Source organism: Molothrus aeneus, chromosome 3 (genome assembly GCF_037042795.1).
Source record: "Molothrus aeneus isolate 106 chromosome 3, BPBGC_Maene_1.0, whole genome shotgun sequence".
Taxonomy (NCBI): Eukaryota; Metazoa; Chordata; class Aves; order Passeriformes; family Icteridae; genus Molothrus; species Molothrus aeneus.
The window spans coordinates 21963255-21990157 of record NC_089648.1 but is presented as its reverse complement, the minus strand read 5'-3'; the positions used below and the strand labels follow the sequence as shown (position 1 = coordinate 21990157).

The 26903-nt window shown below is 42.6% G+C and overlaps 2 protein-coding genes across 2 annotated transcripts; both read left to right on the top strand.

Annotated features, from left to right (window-relative positions):
- Positions 1–269: 269 nt before the first annotated feature.
- Positions 270–7416, top strand: MRPS10 (mitochondrial ribosomal protein S10). The gene is made up of 7 exons (XM_066546477.1): positions 270–342; positions 3379–3437; positions 3546–3618; positions 4662–4801; positions 5281–5389; positions 6509–6598; positions 6867–7416. Exons 1-7 carry the CDS (start codon positions 307–309, stop codon positions 6951–6953), a joined length of 594 nt encoding a protein of 197 aa, XP_066402574.1. The 5' UTR covers positions 270–306; the 3' UTR covers positions 6954–7416.
- A 3320-nt stretch (positions 7417–10736) lies between these two features.
- Positions 10737–26235, top strand: UTP25 (UTP25 small subunit processome component). Its single transcript, XM_066547853.1, has 12 exons — positions 10737–10861; positions 12000–12039; positions 13221–13470; positions 14212–14418; positions 16525–16613; positions 17980–18390; positions 19359–19578; positions 21577–21779; positions 23025–23207; positions 23837–23949; positions 24360–24605; positions 25688–26235. Exons 1-12 carry the CDS (start codon positions 10761–10763, stop codon positions 25932–25934), a joined length of 2310 nt encoding a protein of 769 aa, XP_066403950.1. The 5' UTR covers positions 10737–10760; the 3' UTR covers positions 25935–26235.
- Positions 26236–26903: the final 668 nt, after the last annotated feature.

Genomic DNA, 26903 nt, shown 5'->3' with positions numbered 1-26903 from the left:
GGGAGGCCTGAGGGGACCGGCGGCCGCCGTCGGCGGGAAGCGGCTGAGGGGGAGCCGCTGCTCCGTCGGTGCTGCCCTGAGGCAGCGTTCGGGGGAGGTGGGACCGGGCTGGGGAGCCGAGCTGGGGCTCGTACGACTCCTGCGGCGCCGTGGGAGGTCCAAGATCGCCTCCGCACCGCCGAGCGCTTCCCCGCGGCCGGAGCCGCCCCGGCACGGAAGGAGGTGCGGGTTGAGCCGCCCCGGCGGGGAAGGAGGTGCGGGCCGCGGCCTCGCTTCTCCTTCCGGGCGGGCAGGGGCGGAGCCAAGATGGCGGCGGGCTGGCTGTGGCGGCGGCTCTGTCAGGTGCGGTGTGCGGCGGGAGAGGGGGCGCGGGAGTGCCCGCTGCCTCCTCTTCGTCCTCTTCCTCGGCGTCTTCATTCCTGAGGGGAGTGGGAAAAGGAGACGTGGCAAATGCTGTCCTTCGGGCACTGGGAGGGCTGGGGCTGCACAGCGTGGGACTGTGTCTCTGCACGCCATCATCGCCTGGAGGCTGCTCAGAACTCTTGGCTGCAGTTCTGTGGTTTTCCCGCAGTTAGTCCGGGTGGAAGGGATAGTGAAGAATAGGTGACTTGGATTTGGAGGCCGTGTGCTAGGCGAGTTTCTAATCTAAAAAGTTTCAAAGCTTGGAAGTTACAACGTAAAATAATAGGAAAGCTTAGTGCACTGGTGATGTTTGCTAGTTTGGAGTTAAAAACAGTGATTGCTTTTTCTCAAATTGAGAAAATTGGATTTTTCTGATGCCCTAAACTCTCTTCTGTCAATGCAATGTGTTCTGGACTTGCCTTTCAGCGTCTGTCTCCCCCTGACACTTCAGAGGCTCTCAACCAAACAAAATTAAGGCTATTTTGCACTAGGAGAGGGGTAATTATGTTTTGTGCAAAGTCTTGGTTCTGGTATATTGCAGTCTTTGAGTGTCATTTCCACCTTCTATGATGGCCATTAGCAAGAGCACATCATTAAATCAGACGGTGAAGCTGTTTACAAATTCCTGCCCACTGAATGTAATATGTAGCTCTTGAGGTATTCAGTGTATCATTTTGTCAAAAATTGCATAGAACACCTTTTAATTTAATGTTACAAAATCTTTTGACTTGATGCAGATCTGCTTAATTAGTAACAAAGGGAAATGGCATGTGGTAGGAATAACATGCACAATCATAGAATATTGGAAAAGCTGCAGACTTTAGTGTGTGGTATAGGACCCTGTTGCTTCATCAGGTTTTGTTCATTTTTATTGCATTAAGACTGAAATTTTTGTACCTAAAACCACATAGTACAATACACTATGAGTGCATTTATCTTTGCATGCAAATAATAAATCCTTATTACCAAGTCAAGTAGTTATAAGTAAAAGAATACATAGCATAGACTGCATATGCACATGCATTAAACAACCTAAAACAGATTAAAAACTCAGTTATGATTACAGTTAATAGCCTTACATTTGTCATCTGGGGTCAGATTCTGTGTCGTGTACTTGCACAAACAGCCTAAGCCCTGCACTGAATAGTCTTTTATGCTCATGGCCTGTCTGCTTCCTGAAGTGGTGTCAGGTGATTGTTACTGTACTTTATATTGGCATTGAATGGAAGGAAGGCAGCATTCTGACTTCAGGAAAAGAGAATTGAGGTGCAAATGTCAACATAATTTTGCCATAGAATCGTAGGCCTGGATTGGAAGGGACCTTAATGACCATCTATCTCCATCCCCCTGCCATGTGCAGGGACACCTTCTGCTAGGTTGGGTCACTCAGAGCCCCATCCAGCCTGGCCTTGAACAGTCCCAGGGATGGGGCATCCTCAGCTTCTCTGGGCAGCCTGTTCCAGTGCCTCACCACCCTCACAGTCAAGAATTGTTTTCTCATCTCTAATCTACCCCTGCCCTCTTTCAGTTGGAAACCATTCCCCCTTGTCCTGTCATTATGTGCTCTTGTCCCTCTATTTTATTAGATGTCATTAGACAATTACTAGCTGTATTTCACTACTTTTAGCTATTAAGGCTCAGGTAGTTCCCAGCATAAACTTTGAAACCTTCTGAATGATTATCAACTACAGTGACAAATATTCAGTGCTCCTAAAATTGCCTATCTTGTTACACACTTAAAAAATGTAACAGTAATGCCTCTGTGAAGATCTGGATTTGAAAGGATTGCTTAAAGGGAGTGCCATAGTCAGCTTTGTAAACAGAAATCTCCCCTCCTCTTCCTGCAGACATCTTCTTTATGGGAAGCAGCATTTGTGGATAAATTGTGAGTGAGGCAAAATTACTTCAGAAAAGTTTTACTCACTTCTGACATACAATGAATGTGTGATGCATACTGAAAAGATTAGGGACCTAGTAGCATCATAGAGTCAGTTATGCATATCCACAGGCAACTACAGTAAGATTACCTGAAAAAGTGTAAAATCTGTCTGTTTTCTGATGATTTGGACAGTCACCTGTATAACTCTTGGGTGGGGTATCTGTCTTCTCTCTTAAAGCTGTGACTCCAGCACATGCCAAAAAAGAGCATCAAGGGGCAAGATAAGTAACTAATTTGGCTTCAGCAGTCTGCTACAGCTCTGAGGTTCTGATAAGCGAGAGTTCCTTTTTTCCCCCCTCAAGCAGTCAGTCTATAACTTTGCCAAATTAAGAATTAGTGGAAGGAAGCTAGAAACCACATCATGTTCAGAAGGGAACAATTATTCTGGTATGAAAGATAGTAATGTTACATTATTAACAGCTATATTCCTTTTCTAACAGAAAATCTTGCTATCTTTTAAACATGGTTCATTGGCTTCTAAGAAGTATTTCTATTTAAATGTTCTCTTCAAAAGAACAAGTGTTCAAAATCACAAGGAACTTTTTTCTGAAAAAACAGTTAATTTCTCCTTACATTCACAGACTAAATTTTTGCATTTATAGGATACTGTTGTCAGATGCTTTAAGTCCTACTTAGGCTTGTCACTTGACAAAACTTACATATATTGTACCATGAAAGTAAAACTAAAGAGAAAATATTATCATATACTGAAAAGGCATCTGATGCCACAAAAATGTATTTTTCTGTTAAAAATAAGCTTATGATTGCTAATCAGGTGCCTCAGTAGTAAATGCATACTATGTTACTGTGCCCTTAATGTGCTTCTTTTTTAGGTGCTATTGTATACTGAAATACATTTCCATGCTCCTGTTTTCTTGTATTTTCCAATGGAGCAAACTTCCTAGTTTGTCAAATCAGTGCCTAGGAATGTGCTGTGCTTTGGTGTGCAAAAAAGTAATCTTTAATAAACCTGTATTAACTGGCTGCTTTCTGGTTTAGGGAAAATCACCATAACATAACTTATCTATTTTATACAGGGATCAGCTTTTCCTGTCAGTTATGCAAGCAGAATTATGCAAAAGCAGTATTTTCTTCCGTAAGTGTAACAGCCCCTCCTCCTTCCACTGCTCATCCATAGTCCCTGAAAAAATCAAATCCAACTTTAACAACTTACTTTGTGTTTTCCCCATGGCTGTATTTCTAGGAGCTCCACCTTGATGGGAGCACGGCTGGCTGGATCCCATGGTGATACACAGGAGCCCAAGACTAATCCTTTGGTGAGTGTTCTGTAACAGTGTACTTCATATATTTTCTTAGTAATAAAAAGGACATCTAGAAAAACATGAATTCTTTTCTTGCAGCTTTTTGAAGGTCTGCCTTAGTGATATCAAATTTGTCATACAGAAAGAAACAATTTAGATTATTGGTATTTGAGATCTTCTGTTTTGGTGTGGGTTTTGGTTTTTTTTCCCCAGCAAGATTTCTTTAGTTCACAGTTGCCTCTCAGTAACTTTCTCCCTTTTCTTTGCAGCTGTAACTCTATGAAACACCAACTTTTAGGCCAAATTCAGTTCAGTGCCTGCAGCAGCTTAGCAGCCTTTTGACAATGGCTTCAGAAACATCTGACAGGCAGTATTAGATCTACAGTGCTGATCCAGCCTTCCTGCTGTGGCTGGTACAAGCTGCATTTAGTGTGCCTAGGAGTGAACCTCTGGGAAAATCAGCACTTCTGCACTCATTAAGGCTCTTCCAGTTGATCAGTGAGCCCAGACCATCGGAAATTGAAGCTCTAACTGAAAGTCATAAACTCACTCTTGTACAAACATGAAGGTTAATACACCTGGGGAAGACTACTGTGTTTAAAGTAGTCTTAGAGCTTAGTAAAGTGAGAATTCTGGTTGCTGTCCATAATGGTCTATTTAATTTCCATACCCAAGCAAACTCTTGGGTATTTGCACACTGCTCTATAAAATTCAAACGGTGCTCCAGACTTGCTTCAGCAATGAGTTTTGTTCTTGCCATTGCTAGTGTTGTCCTCCTTATATCTATCTGGCATTCCTTTTTTGGTAGAAGAAATTTTACCTAAATGTTCAGAAGTTAGCTATCTCTTCACGCTTTGCCTTCCCTGGTAGAGTGAGATCTCTCAGTCAAGGTAATGCAGGCAGATTCTGTTAGATAAACTAAAGTAAGCAGCTCAACAGGTTGTGGGGTGTTTTTGCTCTTTTACAAATGGGGCATGCAGGCTAAGGAAATACACAGTGCATGCATTAATTAAGGAGAACGTGGTGTGGTAACTCTTGTCCTGTCTTCACAAATGCAGGTGTCTATTTCAGATGAGCCAGAAACACTGTACAAGAGATTGTCTATTTTAGTTAAAGGCCACGATAAAGCTGTGTTGGACAGCTATGAATATTTTGCAGTGCTTGCAGCTAAAGAACTTGGCATCTCTGTTGAAAAAGTGTAAGTAACTGATCTGTAGAGTGATATGGAGTGAGATGCTTCTTCTGTTATCTATTGTAATTCAGGTCCTCTGCGTAGAAGTATTTTTTCTTCTTTTTATAAGAAATGGCTGTAATCTGACTTTTTTTTCTCAGATTATAGACCTAACGCTTCTTTGATGGGAGGACAGTGACGTGGAAGCAGCAGCAGTTCTGCACTCAGCACTGCCATAGTGGAAGTGCTTTTTATCTCCATGAAAGGATACTGACAGTACTTTCAGTACAGCTGTCAGTGCTGTAGCTTCCCTGATCCAGGGCTGGTTAATACCTGAGTGTTAACCATGCCCATGTGAGTTAATAACAAACTGTACCAGTGTTTGATATTTCCTTGTAGATCTTCCAAATGTCAAATAAGAACAGAGATTTCAGCATAATCTTTCAGATAAATTTGTATTATCATCCTTTATGTAACATGAAAATTTCTTTTTCTTCTTTGCTCAGAGATAAACCCCCGAAGACAATAGAGAGATTTACACTTCTCAAATCTGTACACATTTACAAGAAGCACAGAGTTCAGTATGAAATGAGAACACATTACATGTGTTTAGAGGTAAGAAAGAAGGAAACAAAATTCTAGGGGCTCAATTCAAAGATATTACTACGTGCTAATGCACGAATGAAAATGTTTTGGGGAGGAGAATGCAGGAGAATATTGGAAAACAGCTGACCTAGTTACATAAAACGCAACACGAGTTATTCTGAATGCACAGCCTACGTAATTTTTGGACCAAAAAGTTTTTTATTTTTACCATCATCTTAAGAGCTGAAAAAATGGCTAAAGAGAGTAAGGTAGAATTGATGTGTTATGCTCTTGGTTTCCAAAAATCACTGGGACGAGAGTTTTCTCAGGAAGGGAAGAAGATGCAGATAAATTATTGGTGTTGCCAGTCACCAAGGGTTCTGTTCTCTGTGGATTGGTCTGATGATTTTGAGCAGACATACTTTTGTCCTGTGCAGCATCATGTGGCAAACTAAAACTGCATGTAGGAAGTAGAAGAAAGGAAGCATAGACAAACCACCAGCTCTGTGGCTGATGACACAGACATCTGTATGATTTAGAATGCAGCTGTGGTTGACTTTCTTAGAAGAAAGGTTTACTTCCAGCATTTTGTGGCTCCTGGGTGTCTTACTGTATATTTGCACAGTGCTTAGCAAAATGGGACTTCTAAGTCCCCTGACACAAGTGCAGTATGAGTGGCTGCCCGCAGACCTTAAGCCCTATTTTTGCCTTCCAGGAAAACCTAAAGGATCAGTAATTCAGTGGAACCAGGAGAAACTAAAAAATCAGTGTTTCAGTGGAACTCTGGAGTTGCAGGATTTATAACAGGCTTGAACTTTGGGAGTATAAAAAAACTGGTGATTTTTGTATAATCTTTGATTATTTTCATCTGATAGCTGCAGTGTTAAGATCCACCACTTCCATCATAATCAATGCATGTGCTCCCAGGCAGCATATGCAGCTCTGTGGAATGAAGTAACTACTTTACACTTGCATGAGAGTTGAGTACAGATGAACTGCTTCTGTTTAGAATATTATGGAAGTTGGCTTCCTGTAAGATGTTTGGTCTCCATAGCAAGGGCTAAATAAGCCAGGGCAAATTTTTTTTTAAATTCTGTTTGAAGCATTATTAATTGTAGTTCACAAAAAAAAAAATTCTTTCTGTTTTAGTTAAAATACCTAACAAGCAGTACTGCTGCAGTTTACTTGGAGTACGTGCAACGAAACTTACCTGAAGGGGTTGCCATGGAAGTGAAAAAGGTCAGTTTCCACCCCACATTATTAACTGTTACGAGTCCTGATGCAAGTACCAGTAACTACTGAAGCCTTTAGAAAGTCAGCAGAGAAAATGGGTATAGTTTGATAGGAAGATTTTGGAAAATAGTGGATGGTAAAGAGGCTGTATTGCTTGGAAGTGCCACTAGGTGGCACTGTAATATGAGTCCTGTCTCAAACCAGAATAAATAAAGCAAAGTAGTTAGATGTTAGCTGGCTGGTACAGTAAGTGGTTGTTTTTCTTTCCTTTTAGACTAAGATAGAGAAAATACCAGAACACATTCAGAAACCTGTTTGGGATACACTACCTCAAGTAAAAGAAACTGAAGTAAAGTCATGAACACACCAGGTACTTGGCTCCATTAGTACTGAAATTCATTGCTCCTATCAACCTCATTTACTGAGACAGTCCATTGTTAAATAAAGGTTCTCTTATAAAGAAATTGTATAAACTCTTGTTCCATCAAGTTATTTTTGCTCATAACTCCAGTACACTGAACTGCTATAAAGAGAAGTTTTACTGTGTTCTATGATCAGTGACTGTGGTAATTTATAATAAATTTGTAGAAAGGTAAAGTTTATTTTTACTTGTATATGTAAAAGTATGTGTATATATACATAAATATAAATTCATCACCTCCTTTTGATACTAGACAGCTTCTGCATGCTGAAATTCTTCCAAATCCACTTCACGTTTGTGTCATGTTTAATATTATGGATGCCAGACTGTTATCAATTTATCAATTTTGGATAAACTAGTTTGTTGGATAAACTATTTCCCATCTTCTCTTCATGTACCTATACCACATTTCTCCATTTTTGCTTCCTGCCACATTTCTTAGCAAGTGCCAACAGCACCACTCCCATCATTGCTTTAGGTTTTCTCTCAAGTAATCTTCCTTCCTCCTGACCAACTCCTGATTTTTCAGTCAGAAGATTTGTAGTTGCAATAAATACCCCATGCTTCATACTGTTTATAGACATCAGAGTTTGAGCATGCTCTGTTGTGTTCCTAGGAGTCAGACATCCGAAGTTTAAATGATCCCTGTCTGTAGTCCCCACTTTTGCATCCATACAGCAAAATTATCAGGATCAGCAATTTCATTCCCTTAAACAAAGGTAGTGTATGCCATGTGGGATGTTCCATGCATCACAGCAGAGCTGTGTGCTTCACGGGAATGTGCATCACATTCCTACCTTGCCAGAATTCCAGTTTGAATATGAAAGGAGTGATGTACAGAGAGGGAAGACATGAACTCCTTTCTTACCTTTCTCTTTGCTACAAGCCAGTGTTGTAGCTTACACATCTCTATTTTCATTATATTCACAGAAGTGCATGCAATATAAATAAATAAGCATTCAATTTTATAAGCTATATACGAGAGTCCATCGTGCAATTTACACTGCCTAAGAATCTTAGGGCAAAATTATTTGAAATTTTAGCTCTCCCTTCATGAATTTGGATAGAAAGTGTGTGATCACAATTGTTTCAATTAAAACCATACACTAAAAAATATCTCACAAGGGACAGGGCAAAACCAAGGTGGAAAAGCAGGTATGAAGAAAGGCATGAAAGGGAGTTGGTGCAAGACAAAAGAGTGAAGGCAGTAAGCCACCAAGGAGGAATCTGTTCTGTTTATATTAGTAGAGTTCTCTAAAATAAAGGAAGTGGCTTTTATAAACCATCTGTCTCTGGAATGTCATGCAGATAAAAGTGCTGGAGATACACAGGTAGCAGCAGCACATTTCTGCTGACGGGGTTTAGTTGTGGTTGCTGACAGAATGGGGTCAGCAGAACAGATTTCAAATAATGCAAGCTTTTCTCCTTCGTTTTCTTTCCAATATTATTGCTGGAATCAGAGATGCATAAGAAATCTGTAAAAATAACATTGCTGGTGATATGTTACATGTTAGCAACTAGGAACTCCAGGGTGATTTTACAAGTTTATTTTAAAAATTTCATTTAAAATTTTCAAGTGGAGAGATCTAATTTAAGAAAGAGATTATCATATAACAGTGGTTACATGTTCACTGGTCTATGGGATATCAGCATCAGTGCTGCTTTACTGCCCATGCCTCACAAGAGAGCTGAGGTGCTCATTTTCTGGGAAAAACATCTTCTAAGACACACATCAATGGCACCACAACATTTTAAGTAGTTTAATCCTAAACACCAAATGCTGCCCAAGTAGGATCCTTCTCACACAAGGAATGGGGAGGAGGGGGGAAGGAGTTGAGCAGAACGAGGGAAACAATTCCAGGAATATCATTGGTTTCAATGGTTAAATTGAAGTCAGGATGGAGAGAGGAAAAGGAGGTGAGGATCCACTTCAAGCTACAGGACCAAATCTTCTAAGCTGCTAGAAAAACTTCCCCATTCTGGTGAAAAAAGTGTAAATAACTGGCCACAGAAGCAAGTGCTGGCATTCAGGACAAAATAATGGGATCCATGCATTTTTAATTCATAAGGCAATATTTAAAAGCAGACTGAAACTCCACAAAGTAGTGTGAAATACCATAGCCAGAACTTTGGAAAGAGTACACAAACCACACTAGAGTCCGAGCTACAGGCTTACTGTCACCAAGGTCTTATAATTTTCCCTTTTTAATACACAAGAATGCAATCCCCAAAGAGTTCCTGAGCTCTCCTGATTCAGCTCTGAACAGACTCCTGCTCTTCTGCTGTCTCCCAATGCCAAACTGTAAGTCAACAAGAAACAATTTTGCAACATAAAAATATACTGCCTTTTTCACATTCCTGACAGAAGTGAGATTGATTGGCAATATTTTTCCTCTTACAGAGCATGACTGCCAACTTCCCCAAAAACCCTGCTAGTTTGAAATAGTTTATTTTAGTGTTGTTACATAACATGTTAGCTTTGACAGAACCTGCCAAGGGAATTTCTGCTGCTGGGCACAGCCAACTGCTGCTGCTGCTGTCTGTGTGCTGTGGGGTACTGGGTAAAGCCGGTCGGTGGAATGGTTTGGATTAAGACAACTTCCCCCAGGCCAGAGGAGTTTATTGAAGGGACTGACCATGGGATTAACAACATGCAGGAGTAACTCCTGGAGGCTTCTGTGTAACTGAAGTGCAGTTAAATGTGCTTGCTTGCTTCAGTCAAATCCATGGGTGCCCTCAGGTCAAGATAGTCAAGAAGCTACAGTCCAAATGCTAAATGTTCTTTTCCCCTAAAATATTCCATGCCTCCATCCTATTTGGAATTATGTTGCTCTCACTTAGTTCTTGTACTCCCAGAGACAAACTGAAACCTATTGTGTGTGTTTTGCAAATTACAACATTTATAGCCCTTTGTTACTAAAGATTAGAGGAGTTTCAGCTAGGTCATACAGAAAAACGGGGATATAAAGAACTTCTAATGCAAAGAACTGAAAATGAATTTAGTGTATTTGACACAATTTATGGTTGTTTCTGAAAAATTGTCTCCATGTGCAGTAAAGCACGCTTAAACAGCGCTCAGTAAGATTCAGCAGTGACATGTTAGAAGAGCTAGATTTCGGAGGAGTTTCATTTGGAGCTTTTGATTGCTTTTAGAATAAGGAAGCCTGAGTATTAAGGACTTGTGTTGGGTCTCTTCCTCTAGCATGATTGTAAAAGTTTTCCCAGAAGATGTGTAGCTGTTAGTACTGCAGATCACGGGTCAGTTGGAGAAAGTGCGGTAGCTCCAGTAGTGTCTGCCTGCGCTCCGTGAGCCCGAGCAGCGCCGGGCTGCGGCTGTGCGGTGCCCGCCCCGCTGCCATCACGCCGCTCGCCGGCTGCACCGCGGCTCCGGCAGCGGAAACGCGTCACGGCCCGCACCAAGCTCGGGGTCGCGTCGGGACGGGCTTGAATTTGGGCACCGTCTGGGACAAGCGTTCCCTGCCGGTACTTTGCGTTCCCCAGAGCGGATCGCAGGAACAAATGCGCGCCCGCTCCCCGCACGGCACGCTGGCCGCCGCCGGCGGGGCGAGGCTCGGCCCCTGAGCTCACCCCCCTCTGCCTCTCCTTCCAGCCGCCCGCGGCCCCGCCTTCCCAGGGTGCGACGCCCTCCCCGGCATCACCGGGCGGCGCCGGGCTGCGGGCACCGCCCCGCCGTGCGACAGCGCGGCGCGCCGGGCACCCACGTGGAGCGGGCCGGGCAGGGCCGGCATGGGCAAGCGGCGAGCCAGGCGGGAGCTGCTGCGCAGCCTGAGCAAGAAGCAGAAGAAGCACCTGCGGGAGTTCGGCGAGGAGCACCCTTTCTATGACAAGTGAGTGCTGGGCTGGGCGGGGCAGGCCCTTGCCCGCGGTTCGGTGCCGGGGCTGCAGGGCCGAGGGGCCCCGCTCAGCCCGGGCCGGCCCGGGCGGCCGCCGCTCCCGCTCAGGCCGGCCCTGGGCTCCGAGGGAAGGAGGGGGGCTGCAGGTGCACGGAGCACTGCCGCTCGCGAGCCGGGAATCTCGAAAGCAGAACGGAAAGCAGGAAATGTCGGCTCGGATTTTCTTGCAACAAATGCACACTCTTGTGGTGCAGGCCGGAGGCTGCCGCCAGGAGTGGGGAAGCTGAGGTGTGCGAGGGGGCTCCCATTTTGATACCAGGCCGGTCTCTTGGCTTGTCAGGGTTCCATCTTTCCCACTGTTCACTCCGTGCTCTTTTCTGACCTCGGAAAGGGTATGAAAATAGAGTAGCGAAGATGTGTGTGACAGAAGCCATTCCCTCCTCGGCGGGATGCCCGTCTGTCAAAGTGACCGCCTTCCCTTTGTACCCACGTGTGAACTTCTGAGGCGAGAGCTGCTTAGTCCCGGTGCTCTGTGCTGCTGCTGCTGGAGGAGCAGGCACGCAGAGTTAAGGTCTGTGTGTCACCCTGTACAGTGATGCTCAGTCCCACACAGGACTGTATCTTTTTGAGGGAATCGAGGTTAGTTTAAGCCCAGTTTGCACAGTGGTTTCTTTGAAGAATTGCAGTCCCAACACTGGTTAATCCTGGTTTTCCTTTAGTTTGTGTCTGTTTCCCTCTTCACAGACCAATATTTAGCGCTAGAAGTAGTCTCTGTCTCTGGTTAACTTTTTTACAAACTACCCTTGTAGCTAGGTGCTTTTAATTCCTTTTGAGACCTCATCTTCTGATTAACGCTGGATTTTATTTCAAAATTTTTATTGATCAGTTGTAATGCCTGAGCACTTGGGCTTCATGTACAGAGAGTCATATCACCTAAGAGGGTGACCCTTAAGGTTTACCTTAAAGGCAAACGCCCAGTCTGTTTTCTTAGGGAGACATGTGTGATAGTTGGGTTTTAAGCTTTCTTTTACTTTAAACTTGCATAACTGATCAAATCACTCTTCCTCTCATTTCTTTCATCCTATGTGTAACATTATTGGCAGAGTAAGGTATGTTAGTGCTTTCTTTTCAGGGTTTCTGGAAGACCAGAAGAAACTCAAACATGTGAACTGGTAATGTATTTTTATTCCTTCTTTACTTTTATCTTTGTGTAGTTTCATGAAGTCAAAAGCTTAGCATTTCATGTTTCCAGCTTTTTCAGGCTGATTAAGTTGTTCCACTTAGAAAACCAGTATTAAGGAAAAAAAGATGAATGTGATTTTTGTGTGGATCTGAATTGTTCTCTGTAATGTCTGACTCTAAACTGTAATGCCATCAGAGGGCAGAAGCAGCAGGAAATAACAGCAGTTCTTAACTTTTGTGTTTTAGTCACAGTGAAAATTAGATCACGCTCTAAATTAGTTTAATAACATTGGTAAACTTAGTGTTGCATGAGTTAGGAGACTTTGTTCTCTGTTGAGCAAAGAAATATGTTAATACTCCTTCTTCAGATTGCCAGTGCTTTATTTTTCTTTCAGTCAGGATTTGGTAGGCTCCTTTATCATCAGATTAACAAAAGACTTCAAAGTTTTAATTTGGAAAAATTAATTACTCTGTTTCATTTGTTTCCTTTAGCAATTTTGTGCATTAATGTAGTATTTACTGATTTTTTTCCTTTTGGGGCTAAAAGAAACTAAGAAAGGAGTTAACGTTGTGTTGATACTCATGGTTTCACTATAGTTTTGGCTATAATCCAGACACTGGTTTGTGCAAGGACAGAACAGAACTGGCTCAAGTCTGGCTTGCTTGAAGTGTAGAGCTGTACAGCTGAACCAAACCTGAGCAACTCCCCAGGGAGCCACTGCCCACTGACAGCTATTTCACCTACCTTCTTGACAGCCAGAAGCATTTCCAGCATGCTCTGTCCCTTGTATGGGTGCCTTTCTACAATTTTCAATCCCTGTGTGGTTTTCTTAGAAGAATTTGATGCTGGTTCAGTAAATGCTTTGTCTGTGGAGATCAAATGTCCTCACTCAGCTGATACTGAAAGAACTGGGTTTTGTGATGCTCCAAGTCAAATTGGTGCAGAAAGAGGCACTTCAGTCTGTTTCCCAAGATGCTTTCAAAACCTAAATGGAGGTGTCCAATATAGTTATTGGCATAAAATGCTGGGTTTTGAAAAATTCCATTGCATCTATGTAAGGTTTAATGTGAGAGGGGAAACATAATAGTGCAAGTAGAAGTAAGGGTATTTGCCTGCTGCTTTATAGGCTGTTACTGTTGTTGCTGTTTACACTCGTGTCTTCCTTTCCAGTCTGATGATTCTGATAAATCAAGTAAAGAAAGTGATTCAGAGACTGAAGTGGAACAGGTCTCTGGATATCATAAGCTCCTGGCTACCCTGAAGACCTCGCCTGAGTCTGAGAGTGAGGAAGAGGAAGATGAAAGTGAATCCGAAGAAGCTGAGGAAAGTGAGGCAGAAATGGGCAGTGAAGGGTCCCAGGAGACTGGAGAAGCAGAGGAAGGCATAGAAGATAAGAATGATGTTCCAGAGGAGGAAGAAGGTAATTTGTCTTTTCCCGTGCTTCTCTGGTGAACGTTGTTTGACTAACGCATGTTTTTAGCCGAGATCCTGGTGTAGACTGTCTTGTTGGCTGGGTGCTCTTCTGCCTTGGAGACTCTGTTGCTCCATTGGCTCTGTGTGGGTGGGAGCAGCAGCTGCTGAAGGATTTAGCAGGGGAAAGGGTAGCTGTGCTCATTTTGTGCCAGACAGCCTGCTGCTGCTTCCTCAGATGTTGTTTGTGCGGCAGCACAGAGGAAATCCACATGGAGCAGCAGACCAGGGGTTCTCACCCACTCATGGGAGACACAAGCTGTTCCCTCAAGCAGCATCTGGCTTGGCTGTGCCACCGAGAGGAGGGAAAGGTTTGCCTCACAGCATGGGAAAGAATATGGAAATTGGAAGGAAACCTCCGCCTTTATGGCAAGGTGTCCTCATTCATGAAATCTGCAAAGAAATGCTGGGAGAGCGGAGTCAACCTTTAATCATTTCCAGTTATTTAGGTGTTCAGAAACTAAGTTAAATTCCCCAAACTGGTTACTTCTTTAATTTTGTTTGGGGGGACCACGTTTTGTGTTATGTAACATTTGGCATGCCTGCCAAAAGTCATCTTTATGGTAGAATACAAAGCCTGCTTTTTTGATAGGGTTTTGTGAGAAGAAAATTGGTGACTCAGAGGGAACAACATCTACGGACAGTAACTTTTCCAGGAGAGAATAACCTGTTTCTTTCTAACAATTGACAGCCACAGACACAGCAGAGCAGATGCTCAGCCAGGAACAGGCTGATGGCACAGATACCTCTTGTGACCCATGTCATGGAGTAATTGAGGAGTTTACTGATGTGAAACACGAATCTGAATTTAGCTTGGAAACCAATTTCATGGAAGAGGAGAGTGGAGATTGCAATGCAGATAGGAAAGACAGCAGTTCTTCACAAGCTCTTCCAGAAGGTAAAAAAACTGTGTGTTTGTGTTTAAGGATCTGCCTTTAGAGGAGTATCTGTAAACATGTTTGAATTGTGCAACACCCTAGCAATGGGCTGTACAGCTTCTAAGTTCTTCCACTACATTATTCATGCTGCCCACATGCCAGCTGGTTACATAAGGGACCCTTAACACTAATGCAGATGTGTAGCTGAACCATTTGTTCTCTGTAGCCCCTGGGGACTGGGATTCATGTGGGGTTTCTGCTATGACTGGTAAAGCTTAAAGTATCAGGAACTAGAAAAGTGTGTGGAGGGTGTTATCTTGTTCTGCTGCTTTAATAGTAGTTTTAAAAGCCACTGTAATACAAAAAGCTCTGCAAGCCTGCACTTGACTGTGGAAGATGTTCTTGGCACAAACAGCACAGCAGATAATCACAAAGCTGACCTGTGAGGGCCTCCTTCACATCTCAGTGGAGTTAGAGGTCAGATTCTGAGAAGCTTGGAGCAGCCACAGTAATTTAGACAAATGCTCAGCGTTCTCAGAATTTTGAAGGTTATGCAGAGGAGTCTGACTGCACCAGGATGAGGAGAGAGTGAAGCATCTGCAGAGCACATGTAGTGTCTTTTAAGGGTGTATCCCAGAATCTCAGTGCACTGATGGACGCATCTGAAGCTCCAGTGTTGGAGTTGTCCCACCATATGTAACAAAATAACTGTGTTGCACCGGTGTGTGATCCTTCAGCGACAGGGCACACGCACTGGCGCTCGCACAGCTTCTGCTCATATTTAATGCTCTGTGCCTTTAATATCAGATGGCATAGTTTGAGAGAGAGAAATATGTTTGTAGCATCCCTAGTGATGCTGGCTTGTCATCTTGGAGCAGCAGCTGACATTAGATCTGGGAGGCAGCCTGGGTGATACATGAAATGTGTGGAAGCATCAAAGGGCCATGTGATAGAAAAAACAGCTCGTTCTTGTTACCATGAGAATATGACTTAGGCTGCTGGCATTGCATTTTAATGAGAACAGTAGCTCTCCAACTGCATGCTAAGTATCCTAACAGCTTTGTTCCACCTATAAATGATGCACTACTTCTCAGTGGGTTCTTGCAGCTTGGAAGTGTCTTTATAATCTATTACAGAAAATGAATTACCTAAGACAGCAGAAAGAGGATTAATTTCTACTCTGGTCCCAGAGTCACTAAAATTCCTGAAAATGCACCCCATTACTCCTTCTACTTTATTGGGAAAATGTTGGAATCCATAAAACTCAACTGAGGAGAGACCCTGCAGTACAATTAAATGATACCCAGTTAATTTCCATTTCTAGAAAGATTTTCTCAAATTTTTTTCATTGTCACAATCAGTAAATGTCTTGACTTTTGCCCGGGTAACTTGTGTGTGGGCTGGATATTTGCTGGCAAGCACCAGTGTTCCCTAATTAGTTTTCTTTATGCAGTGAATGCTCCTGTTCTGCAAGCAGGATACAGGGCTTGGCTTTCACAATTAACTTTGCATGTGACTTTGTGCATGCCAGTGTCTTTGAGTATAATGTGATTTAACAGTTCTTTGCCTCTCTTTTCCTTTCCAAAAAGAAATGCTGATTAGATAAATCAGACTTTTTCTCACTCAAGGCAATTTTTGCCCCCCATCTCCAAAACTCGCCTAATATTTCTCTGCTTTATTACAGACTGTGTTCATATCACTGGGCAGAACTGTTTGTAAATTAGGAAGGTTAGCAAGTTCACTTGGGACTTTACTATTGACAGCCTTTTTCACCTGCAGGCAATGGACATGCCAGAGCTTAAGGCAAAAAATTGCCACTGTTTTCCAGTACATATTGTTTTCCTGTCTAACGTTTGATTAGTGCTTGAAAATTCTAGTACTTCCATAAGTGCTTCTTTTTCTTTTTTAAAAGCAATCTGTCAAATCTGTTCTCTCTGTTCTTTGCAGAGAGAATTTGACATCCTTTCTCTCATCTCCAAGTGCTTTGAAATAACTAGTTTTAATTGTGGTGTTGGCCAGCATGGAGACTGTTCATCTCATTTGCAAATGCATTCTGCAACTTGATTCTACTATTAACTGCAATAGTTCTCAGGCTATTTTTTTGGTTTTTTTGTTACTGTAAATAGATCCATTTAAGCAGCACATGGACAAAGAACTTGAAGAAAAGGAAATAGAGAAAATGTCTACACTTCCTAAAACTTCAACTCAAAGTCAGGTAATAATTTTCTGTAGCCATCCATCATTCCTAAAGATGCCTGGATCAAAATAATCCTTTTTTATTTAGGTGAAGTAGATCACAGTTGTTATTATTAGCTGCTGACACGAGAATTATCGAGATTTTTTTTTTCACTGTTTTGTTGTTGAACTGTTTTCTTCTTCATTTGCTGCTGAGCAAGAGTTGAAACGTGAAGTCTGCTGTTCTTGGGGGCATCTGCTGACACACCTGAAACACATAGCTTTAGACTTTAAGCTGTAGTACCAAAACCTTGACAAAGAGTGGAAACAGGGCTCGTTTCTGAGTGGTGACAGCACAATGCCAGGGGTGTGCTCTGCAGCTGAACTTCTGAGGTGACCATGTGCACTTTTAAAGGTACTTGTGATGCATTTTCACGTTCTTGGTTCAGGATGGCTCTGTCCCTGTACACATTTACAAGCCAGTGAAGGGGAATTTATTGGTTACATTACTTTATTACTTAATTCTGGCAATAATACATGAATTACATTACCAGAAAACCACCTCATTGCTTGACAAAGAATATTGGCTTTCAAAATAGTCATTTTTAGACAAACCTTTGCTTCATAACTTTTCCACATCTGATTTTGTTTTGGAGACTTGCCTCCCATTCTGGTCAGCCATATGCTGGGTGACATTCATTGGAAGATATCCAATGGTTAGTTAGTCAGAGAGAAAGCTGTGATTTTTTTTTTGAAATTTAATTTACTTTTTTGGCACATGGTGGCCAAAATTACCAGTGCCACCTGAAGCAATGCATGATATATCTTTGCTTAAATTGGTGTAGCTACTTTACGGTGACAGCTGGGGACAATTTGCATGGCAGAAAGCTTAAAGTTTAGAGTTTTCCCCTACTACACTGATAGCTGTTCAAAATCAGACAGACACCCAACAAGATTGCATTTAACAACTGTATCACAACTTCTGGGATTAGCCCCTAATGGGTTTATTTTCTTCTTTGATTAAAGTATGTGCTGATTGGGGTCAGCTGGTAAGCACAGTTGGACTGCAGGGATCTCATCTCGTCCCTGGTTTGAGCCACTGATTTGCTGGGTGGGTTAGGCAGAAAATTCCTCAGTTTCCTCTGGCATGGGAATAGTTACAGACACATCATTGCAAGATCCATCCAGATCTACCAAGCTGAAATTTATTGTTATTTATCCTGGCAGACTCTCAAAGGGATTGCATATTGAAATAAAAAGCAAAAATATTGTATTATGAAAAGATGATTTCCTTAATCTCACAAACTTGATTAAAGTTGCTATCACCAGCTGTGGTGATATGCTTTGAAGTGTGCAAGGTTTGGTACATATGACTCCTCAGTGTTGTTGGCTTATTTTCTTTCCAGTGGCCAAGGCTGGGTCAAGTAGTTTTTTCTTCCACTTTGGAGAAACAGAAAACTTTCAAAGCAGACAAAGAATTTGATGTGAAACAGCTTCATCTCCACAAGCCTTTGGAATCCACTTGGCCAAAAGTGAATAAACAGTTTCTGTCTGCAGCGGACAAGCCAACGGATTCCTCTTTTACCCCGTTACAAAGAGAGCTCTTCTGTGTCATGAATTCCTACCGGGACTTGTTCTACCCGGAAAGATCTGCTCTGACAAACGGAGAGGAGATCCGGCACGCCTACTGCCTGCACGCCCTGAACCATGTGCTCAAGGCCAACGCCCAGGTGCTCAGCAACAACGCCAGACGGAGGGATCGAAAGCCAGGCACCGACACCGATGACCACAGGGACCAGGGGCTCACCAGGCCTAAGGTAAGGGAGCTCTGCTTCCCTGACCCCCACCCTGGCTGCCTGCTCAGGCTGTACAAACATCCTCGTAGTTTACCCACAAGTATTCCTGTTGCTGCTCTCTCAGGGAATGTGTTTCTGGGCATATGCCTTTCTACATTCCTTTATCATGCCTGGAAGTTGTCCTCCATGGCCAGGGAAAATGCTGTGTGAGAAGCAGTGAGCTTAGGGTTGTTATCCAGCCTGGTTCTGTGCCAAACCATGAGTTTGACTTAATCTGGTTTTTTTGTCCCTGGCACCACAGACTGATAAGTTTTCCTTCTTCCATATTTAAATCTGCCAGTGCCGACAGGTGCCTCCATATCAATCTTCAGTATCACTGCAGGTAGTGTAGGCTGTCACTCAGTGAGAGATATGTCAGAAATTCTTTTGTCCTTAGGCACTTGTAAGGACTTGCCTGCATGAAAGGATCTTTCTGTTTGGGCCCCAAACCAATCCTCCCTGAATTCACAGCATCCTGTAGTTGATAACCAGGTGGATTCAACTATGGCAGCCTGTTCCCCGTGTGCCAGCTGCCTGTTGAACAATTCCAGAGTTGGGTTTCAGTGTTTGCTGCATGCCTGGCAAATCTCTGGTTTCTGTGTTGACTCCCCCATTAGCCATTTATATTTTGGAGTTCTGTGCAGAAACTATTGCCACCCATCCAAGAGCCAGCCCTTGACCCTGTCTCTGTGTCACAGCAGCTCTTGCTTGCCTGGAAAACATGCTTAGTTTTCAGTTCCCCTCAGTGAGCTGGGCAACCAGGCTGAGCTGCTGGCTGAGAGCAGTGCATCCCAGTGTATCTTCCCTCCCTGCTGCTTGTCAGAATGGTTTTGTTTGGATTGTTGGGATACCCCACGGGGGAAGATCCAAGCCAAAGTTTAATTATTGCACGCTTAATGGTGAGTGTTCCTGTTTGATGGGTTATTCTCTGTCCCTGTTGATCTGCACAGGTGCTGATGATAGTGCCCTTCAGGGAGTGTGCTCTGCGCATTGTGCATATTTTCATCAGTCTCCTCGAAGTGAATGACAAGAAAAAAATAGATGTGAGTAATAAAAAGCGCTTCAAAGGGGAATATGGCTCTGACCCAGACGAGAAGCCCCCCAACCTGAAAAGACCTGAAGATTATGAAGCTGTCTTTGCTGGCAACATTGATGACCACTTCAGAATTGGTAATAACCTACTGAACAGATGATTTTTGGCTTGTACAGAACTGCTACATAACAAATTTTTCCCATTGCCTTAGAGCTATCAGGGCTGGAAGATTGGTGAGATTCTCAGCTGTGTGGTATTCCTGCTGGTTTTGCCCTGGCAACCTGGATTTTTCTGAAAATCTTTCTTGCCTTTCCAGAACTTAAAAAGGAAGAGAAAATAGAGAGATAATTATTTTCACATCAAGTTCAGAATCATTTAAAATGCAATGACAGCTTTATTTTAGCAGGACTGCCCACACCTCATTTTGAAGATAGCCTTGATTATGCAGCAAAATCTTTTCATGTTATAAAAAAAAAAATCTTTTGGGTTTAATTAGCCTGTTCACAATGTCTCGTGTAATGGTTGGAACAAAATTAAAGCTCAGTACTGAGCAAAGCAGTTTTCTGCTGTGCTTCCCATGGTTTTCATGGAAGCAAATGGGTAGCCAGCAAGTAGGAGTGTTGGACAAGCAGAAAATGTGAGACTGTTTCATATAATATTGTAAACTTATGCTGTTTAGTAACTCAGTATGCATAGAACTAGATGGTGGCTTGGTTGCTGGAGCTGCTAGGATGAGAAGGCAGTTTTTCTAACTTAACTTGACAGATGAGAGGCTTTTGAAATACTGCACCTTGAAAGATAAATTGGCACCCCAAGAAATGTAATGATACAGTGGAAGATGTGTGCAGGTCTCAGTCAGTCTTTCTTCCTTCCCCAGTGAGTATCTCTCAGGCTGAGAGCATCTTACTTTCAGTAGCATAATAATTTTCCTTTCAGTCCTCTCCCATACCACACTCTGCTTGTTCCACTAAGTGTTAAGACATGATTGAAGAAACTTTCAGTGCTGTTAACTTGCAGAGGTAAATTATAGAAACAGAATAATTTCTCTTTCTTACTGTGCTGCACACCCTGTTACTTCTGCACAAAGATCTAATTTAAAGCACATTTGTTATGCCTTACTGAAACCACCATTCTTTCACATTTTTAAACAGAAAAAAGACTTGATGTTTCTAAACTATGTATATGCTGTGACAAGTGATATCTTCTTCTTGGAAATTCAACCAATTGAACCTTTCTTTTTTTCCTCCTTTTTTCATTTTTATCCTTGGGTTGAAATAGACAGCAGGAGAGGTCCCAGCTGCTGTTTCTGAAATTCTTGGAAGGGCCTTCAGGTGAAGCCATGCTATCTGCCTTCAGATGGACAGGGAGAGAAGTTGGAGAGACTTTGCTGGGCAGATTGAAGGGGGTGGTTTGAATGTGTCTGGACTAGCTGCATTTTTAAGACCGGGAAACTGGGGGTTTTGGAAATAATGCCACGTAGTTATGACACAAACTCCTTTGATTCCTTCCCTTTCGTGTCTATAACATGAGAGGTGATGCATAGGCTGGTTCAGAATGTACCCTGCAACATGTGGTGTGAGAAGCAGTGTAGGTGCAAGACTTTAGTCACTGTAGCATGAAGAAATGTGTCCTTTGAGGTTTAGTAGCAAATCCTTCAGCCCTGTGAATAAAGGCAGTTGATAGTCAAGAGATCCACCCCAAGTCTTTCATGACAGATTAAAGTAACAGTTACTGTAATACCCAAAGTTCAGGATTCAGGGAGAAAGGAGTATTTAATAATTTCTGCATTTTTTTTTCTTAAGTTGTTCAGTGTTCTCATTCCCCTGTTCAGTAGAAAATCAGAAACAATATGTTTCAGTTAAAAATTTTCATTCAGATTATGAAAAATCTTTTAAAAAATAATACAGCAATGCTTTGTCAAACTACATGAAAATTTTCCACATGCTTGTCAAATGAGTGTAGGGTGGATAAGCACTTCTTGGGAAAAGGAGAATTTCAGACAAATTAGTTGTGTCCAGCTATATTCATCAGTGTGGAGAGAGGAAATGGGGGAAATTACTGTTCCAGAGCCTCCTGGAGGAACGTGGTTGATAATTGATGTTAACTGAGAAGTTGCTGTTGGTGTTGTTGGACAGGGGTTGCCATCCTGCAGAAGAGCATGAGACTCTATGCACCCTTCTACTCCTCAGACATCATCATTGCCTCTCCCCTGGGCATCAGGACTGTCATTGGTGCAGAGGGGGAGAAGAAAAGAGACTTTGATTTTCTGTCATCAATAGAAATCCTCATCATTGATCAAGCAGACATTTACCTGATGCAGAACTGGGAACACGTTCTGGTGAGTTTTCCATATATGTATTCATTTTTGTGCTGTGTTTTTCATATATGTCCATTCATTTTTGTGCTGTGCTGTGTCTTGCTGGTCTGATGTTACTCAGTTTTGGCAGTGAGCAGTATTGCTGTTTTTTACTGACTTGATTCTAGACATGGATGTTCATTTCTTTTCCTCTCTCCACCCTGATATTTTCCTTATACTAAGAATATTCTTTCTACAGATTTTGGGTAGTAGTACATGTTCTCTCTAAAACTTAGTTTGGTGCTTTAGTAGTGTATTTCATCAAAGGTGTTTTTGGACAGTTTTAATTATCTTGCAGCATTAAGAATGATGATTTCTTTAATCACATCTGGGAAAAATTTGCCAGCTGACTGCCCAGTGTCTCAGTCAGATTGCAGCCATGTGAGGAATCTGTGCAGCCTATTTCAGGTTCCTCCAGAAAGCAAGAGGAACTGATGCATGTCTCTACTGATTGCACATACTAAGCATTGGTCATGTCCAGAGTTAAACAGTATGAAGGGTCTCCTGTACATTTAATGCAAGTAGAGCTCTTGGATTGTGGCTAGCCTGCAGCAGTACCCCTGCTTTTTGGCTTTTGGCTAATAGAAGTTTTCAGGATTGAAATGGTAGGGTTTTCTTTTCCACATTAAAACACCTCTGAGGTTCCCCAGACCAGAAATTTTGACTACATGATGTCAGTATGCATTTTGGATGAGTCCAGATGATCTTCTTCCCTCAGGAGTCACAGAAAGGGCACATGAGCCTACACAATACCCAAGGAATGAGTCTTGGAGTCTGTTTTCTGTTTTTCCCTTTAGGTGCAACTGCCTGCCAAGTGGTGGCAGGGGTGCCAGTCCTAGGCATTGTTCCCTGAGGGTAAAATGTGGTGAATTTCTTCAAACTCTACCCGAATGTGATGAGAGCTGAGCTGTGCTTGGGCTTCTTTTAGCTCAGAAACCTTGGGCCCATTGACTTTAGTACAAACAAGTCCATTATAGTTGCCCCAGAAGATTAGAAAGTTACTGTTCCTAGTGACTAAAGAGATGGTAACTTTCAGTTCTGTGGCAGGAAGTCAAGTAAATTGCTCTTGCTGTGGTCAATAAATTCCAGACAGTGGTGTCTTGGGAGATGCTGCTTGTTTATATTCTGTGCTGCCTTGCTGGTCCCTGCCCTCTTTCCCACTGCAGTTAAGGCTTTTGCAGGCAGTCAGGGATGTCAGCAGTGATGTGTCTTCACCTGTGTGTGCAGCACCTGATGAAGCACATTAACCTGCTGCCTCTGGACTCCCACGGCGTGGACTTTTCCCGAGTGCGGATGCTGAATCTCAACAACTGGTCCAAGTACTACCGGCAGACGCTGCTGTTCAGTGCCCTCCAGGACCCCCAGATCAACTCTGTCTTCAACAAACACTGCTTCAATTACATGGGGCAGGTGAGTTCACAGAGCAGCTGGAATGCTGCTGTGCAGGGGAAGGGGAGAGGAAGAGAAAACCCAACCTGCAGAAAAATTCTGTAACTCAGCTGCTGAAAGACTGTGTGCCTGTTGTTTCCCTCACCCAAATGTTTCAGTCTGAATCCATGACATTACATTCTGTGCCAGAGGCATGAAGAGCTGCTCCTCATGCAGTGATGCTTATTTCATATTTTTCTTTCATAGTAGCTGCTGTTTCATGTCAGAAATCAGATTTTGGTTTTTTAATTTGACAGACTCAAGTTATTTTGTTTTACTTACTCTGTTGTTAAATGGAGAGTTCGTCTGCTTCCCTTTTTTTATCTCCTACTATGCAAGTTGCATGAACTCTTAGTATTTTGAAAGAAACAGGAAAAGCAAAAACTTCAGGAGACCTTCTCAAATATACAGGGCATAAGCAGTCATCAAGTATTTAACAGACCTGGTTTGTCTATCATGACTGTAGCTTTGTATTGGAGCTTTCTTAAAAACAGCCTTGAGCACTGTTTTTCTTAAAAATAGTGCTGTCAGATGTGAGCTGCAAAAAGCTGGCTGCACTGTGCCTGCCTTTGGAATGCTGCTTCCCTGAACTTCCTACTTCCTTCTCACAGGTGGCCATCCGCAACGTGCCGCTCACTGGCTCCATCAGCCACATTGTGGTCCAGCTTCCTCATGTTTTTCGGAGATTAGAAGCTGACAGTGTAACTTCTGTGATAGATGGCAGGTACTGTGTGTCTCAGACTGTTTTGCTGTGCCCTAATGACTGCAATTTTAGATTCAGTGGAGCGTACTGCAGAGCACACTGTGGGTTCACCACACAAGTACATCTCCATTAGTCCTCAGGTGTAGGCTGGGCTCTGCACAGGTGGAGGGGAATACTGACCTTCTCCTTGCCAAAGGCCACTGGAGAATACAGTCTGGGGAAGAAATACCAATCTCTACCACAATTGTGTAGTGCTGGTAATGCCTTTTATCTTCTATACATGTAGAAGTCCTGTGAAGTTAAAAGAAGGAAAAATGTTGTGAAAATCTTTGGCAGTGTGTTGTTTGATGATATTTCTGTCTGAGCTCATATCAGTATTAGAAAGCTGAAGTTTCACTCTGGTTAAAACATATTTGTTTTTTTAAATTGAGGTTTCAGTTTTTCATTGACAAAGTTCTGCCCGAGTACCGTGACGCCATCATGTCCCACACGCTCATCTACGTCCCCTCCTACTTCGACTACGTGCGCCTTCGCAACTACTTCAAGAAAGAGGACCTGAATTTCACTCACATCTGTGAATACACCAAAAAGGCTGCTGTCTGCAGGGCACGGCGCTTCTTTCTCAAGGGAGAGAAGCAGTTCTTATTGTTCACTGAGCGTTTCCACTTCTACAAAAGGTGAGTTGTGCATGGAGGGATAGAATGTAAGAGAATAGTTCAGAAAGCAGTCTCACCCCTGAGGAGCTGCAGCTGTACCAATCACCAAAGATTAGGAACAGGCCTGCCCTTAACAGGCCACAGCTGTGTCCAATAAGAAGAGGAGTGCTACAAAAGAGTGGGTTAGCTGGTTGAGGAGAGATGGCGTTTGTTGGTTCTGCTGTGAAGGAGTCAGTGCTGTGAGGAGATGCCCATGAGAAATCACCAAGAAGGTATGGGAGCTTTGCAATAAGATGACAACAGTTGTGGACTGAGTTTTCCCTCTGAGTTGTGTGTGTGTGCTGTTCTGAAGGTAGAGTTTGACCTTAGTCATAGATGGGCTGTGCTGCTTTTTGAATCTTTTGGATCCCTCTGAGGACTTCTTTGACTGAAGTAAGAGTTGTGAAGTTTACTTTCAAGTTCTTGCCTGTTGTCAGCAGTCCCTTTGCAGAGACTTCAATATTTTGTTATGAGCAGAGCTTTATTCAGGAAGGAAAGTGCTGCCAAGTTCCAGTGATGTCAAGACAGGATAATACAGCCTGCAAATGGGATTCATTGGGCCTTTTATTTGTGTTCATCTGTGCCACAGTAATTGTATAAAATTTTGGAAGGAGTATATAATTTGTTCAATAATGCAATACAGCAAGCTGAGGCCACTTGGAAAATTTGTTACATCCTGCCTGGAGCTGCTTTCAAGTTCCTAATGGAACAGGATTTCTTTCTGTTAGCAGATGTGTTGGCGAATATGAAAAGTTTCATGAGGCTTGGTCTGATCAAGCTTCACTGTATTAAAATCCAAGGCTGCAGAGGCTGACCACTTCATAAATTGGTGGAGGTTGGTACTTTAGAGGAAGTCATTGTGCCTGGCATTGTGAGATTTTCCCCTAAATTCCACTTCTCTGTTTAGTCTTCAGTCTGTGACACAGGGCTTATAAAGTCGAGCTACAGCTGATGTGCATTGAGGTTGATGGAAATTGGAAGACTTGATAGAGGACTGATGTTTTACCGTGTATATTTTGTAAAATTTGCCTCAAGTGTTTTGGTTTTTATTTTTTCTGCTACAGGTATACGATAAAAGGCATTAGGAACCTCATTTTCTATGAGTTACCAACATACTCCCACTTCTACAGTGAGATTTGCAACATGCTGAAGGCCACAGACAGTGGGGTGGATGCTACTTGGACTTGTACTGTGCTCTACTCCAAGTATGATGCTCAGAAATTGGCTGCAGTGGTTGGCATAGACCGCACCGCTCAAATGCTACAGTCCAAGAAGAATGTGCACCTCTTTGTTACAGGAGAAAATGATTAAGTGATTCTGCAGACTGGATGAGTGGATGGACCTGCATTTTACTCCTAATGCAGATTTTTATATTGCTTTTTAAAAAAGTATTAAACTTTTTACTCCCTTTTGTTAAATATTCTGTTGAAATGGTTTGTATAGTATTAAATTTTGTATTTCAGTACTCTGCCCAACAAGAAATGAAGGGTGTCATTCCAAAAAGCAAGGCTTAGAAGGTGTTTTCTGTATAGAAACAAAATCAATCCAGAAACTATTTTTCATGTATATTAAAAAACTCATGGGTCAGTAAAGATTCATGCAGTGATAAATAGCTTTTAGTTGGACTATTTCATTTTCAGGTGTAGCAAACTCACTTTCTTTTCTTGGGGGAAGTTTTTCTTCTTGTCTAAGATAAGAAAAATGCCCAAGTATTAAATGAGTCACTATTCTGTAAGCATATACAAGGGAGGTGCAGTCATGGGCTCTATAGCACAAAGGTGTTTCTGAATGAGAGTTGGACTTGCTTCAAGTTGACACTTGTGAGAATCCTTACATGTGCTTGGGTAGGAGCTATGGGTTTTGTGTTTTTCCTGGAGAGACCTAAATATCTCTGCTTCCTATTTCCAGCAGACCCTCTGGCTGGTCAGTTTTACCAGGGATAAGTACAAAATCAGAGGATTGCAAATGCCTCTGGGATGGTATCTGGCACCACAGGTGGAGGTGAGGTGGTTGCTTTGTCTGGTTTTTCTCCTGGTGGTTGTAGATGGACATGGAAGCATCCTGGTGCTGCCTTTTTCTTTTTCTCCTTCCCAGAAGCCAAGTCTAATTGAAAGGGAGTTAAAATTAGAAGGATTTGTTTGGGTAAGCACGTGCTAGGGGCTGCAGGAAGATTGTTCTCAGGAGGGGCAGGTGAGCCCTGCATCAGCCCCAATGCAAGAAGGAAACATCCTGTAATAAGCTTTGAGGGAGTTCTTGTCTAGGAGGCTTAAGTAAATACAC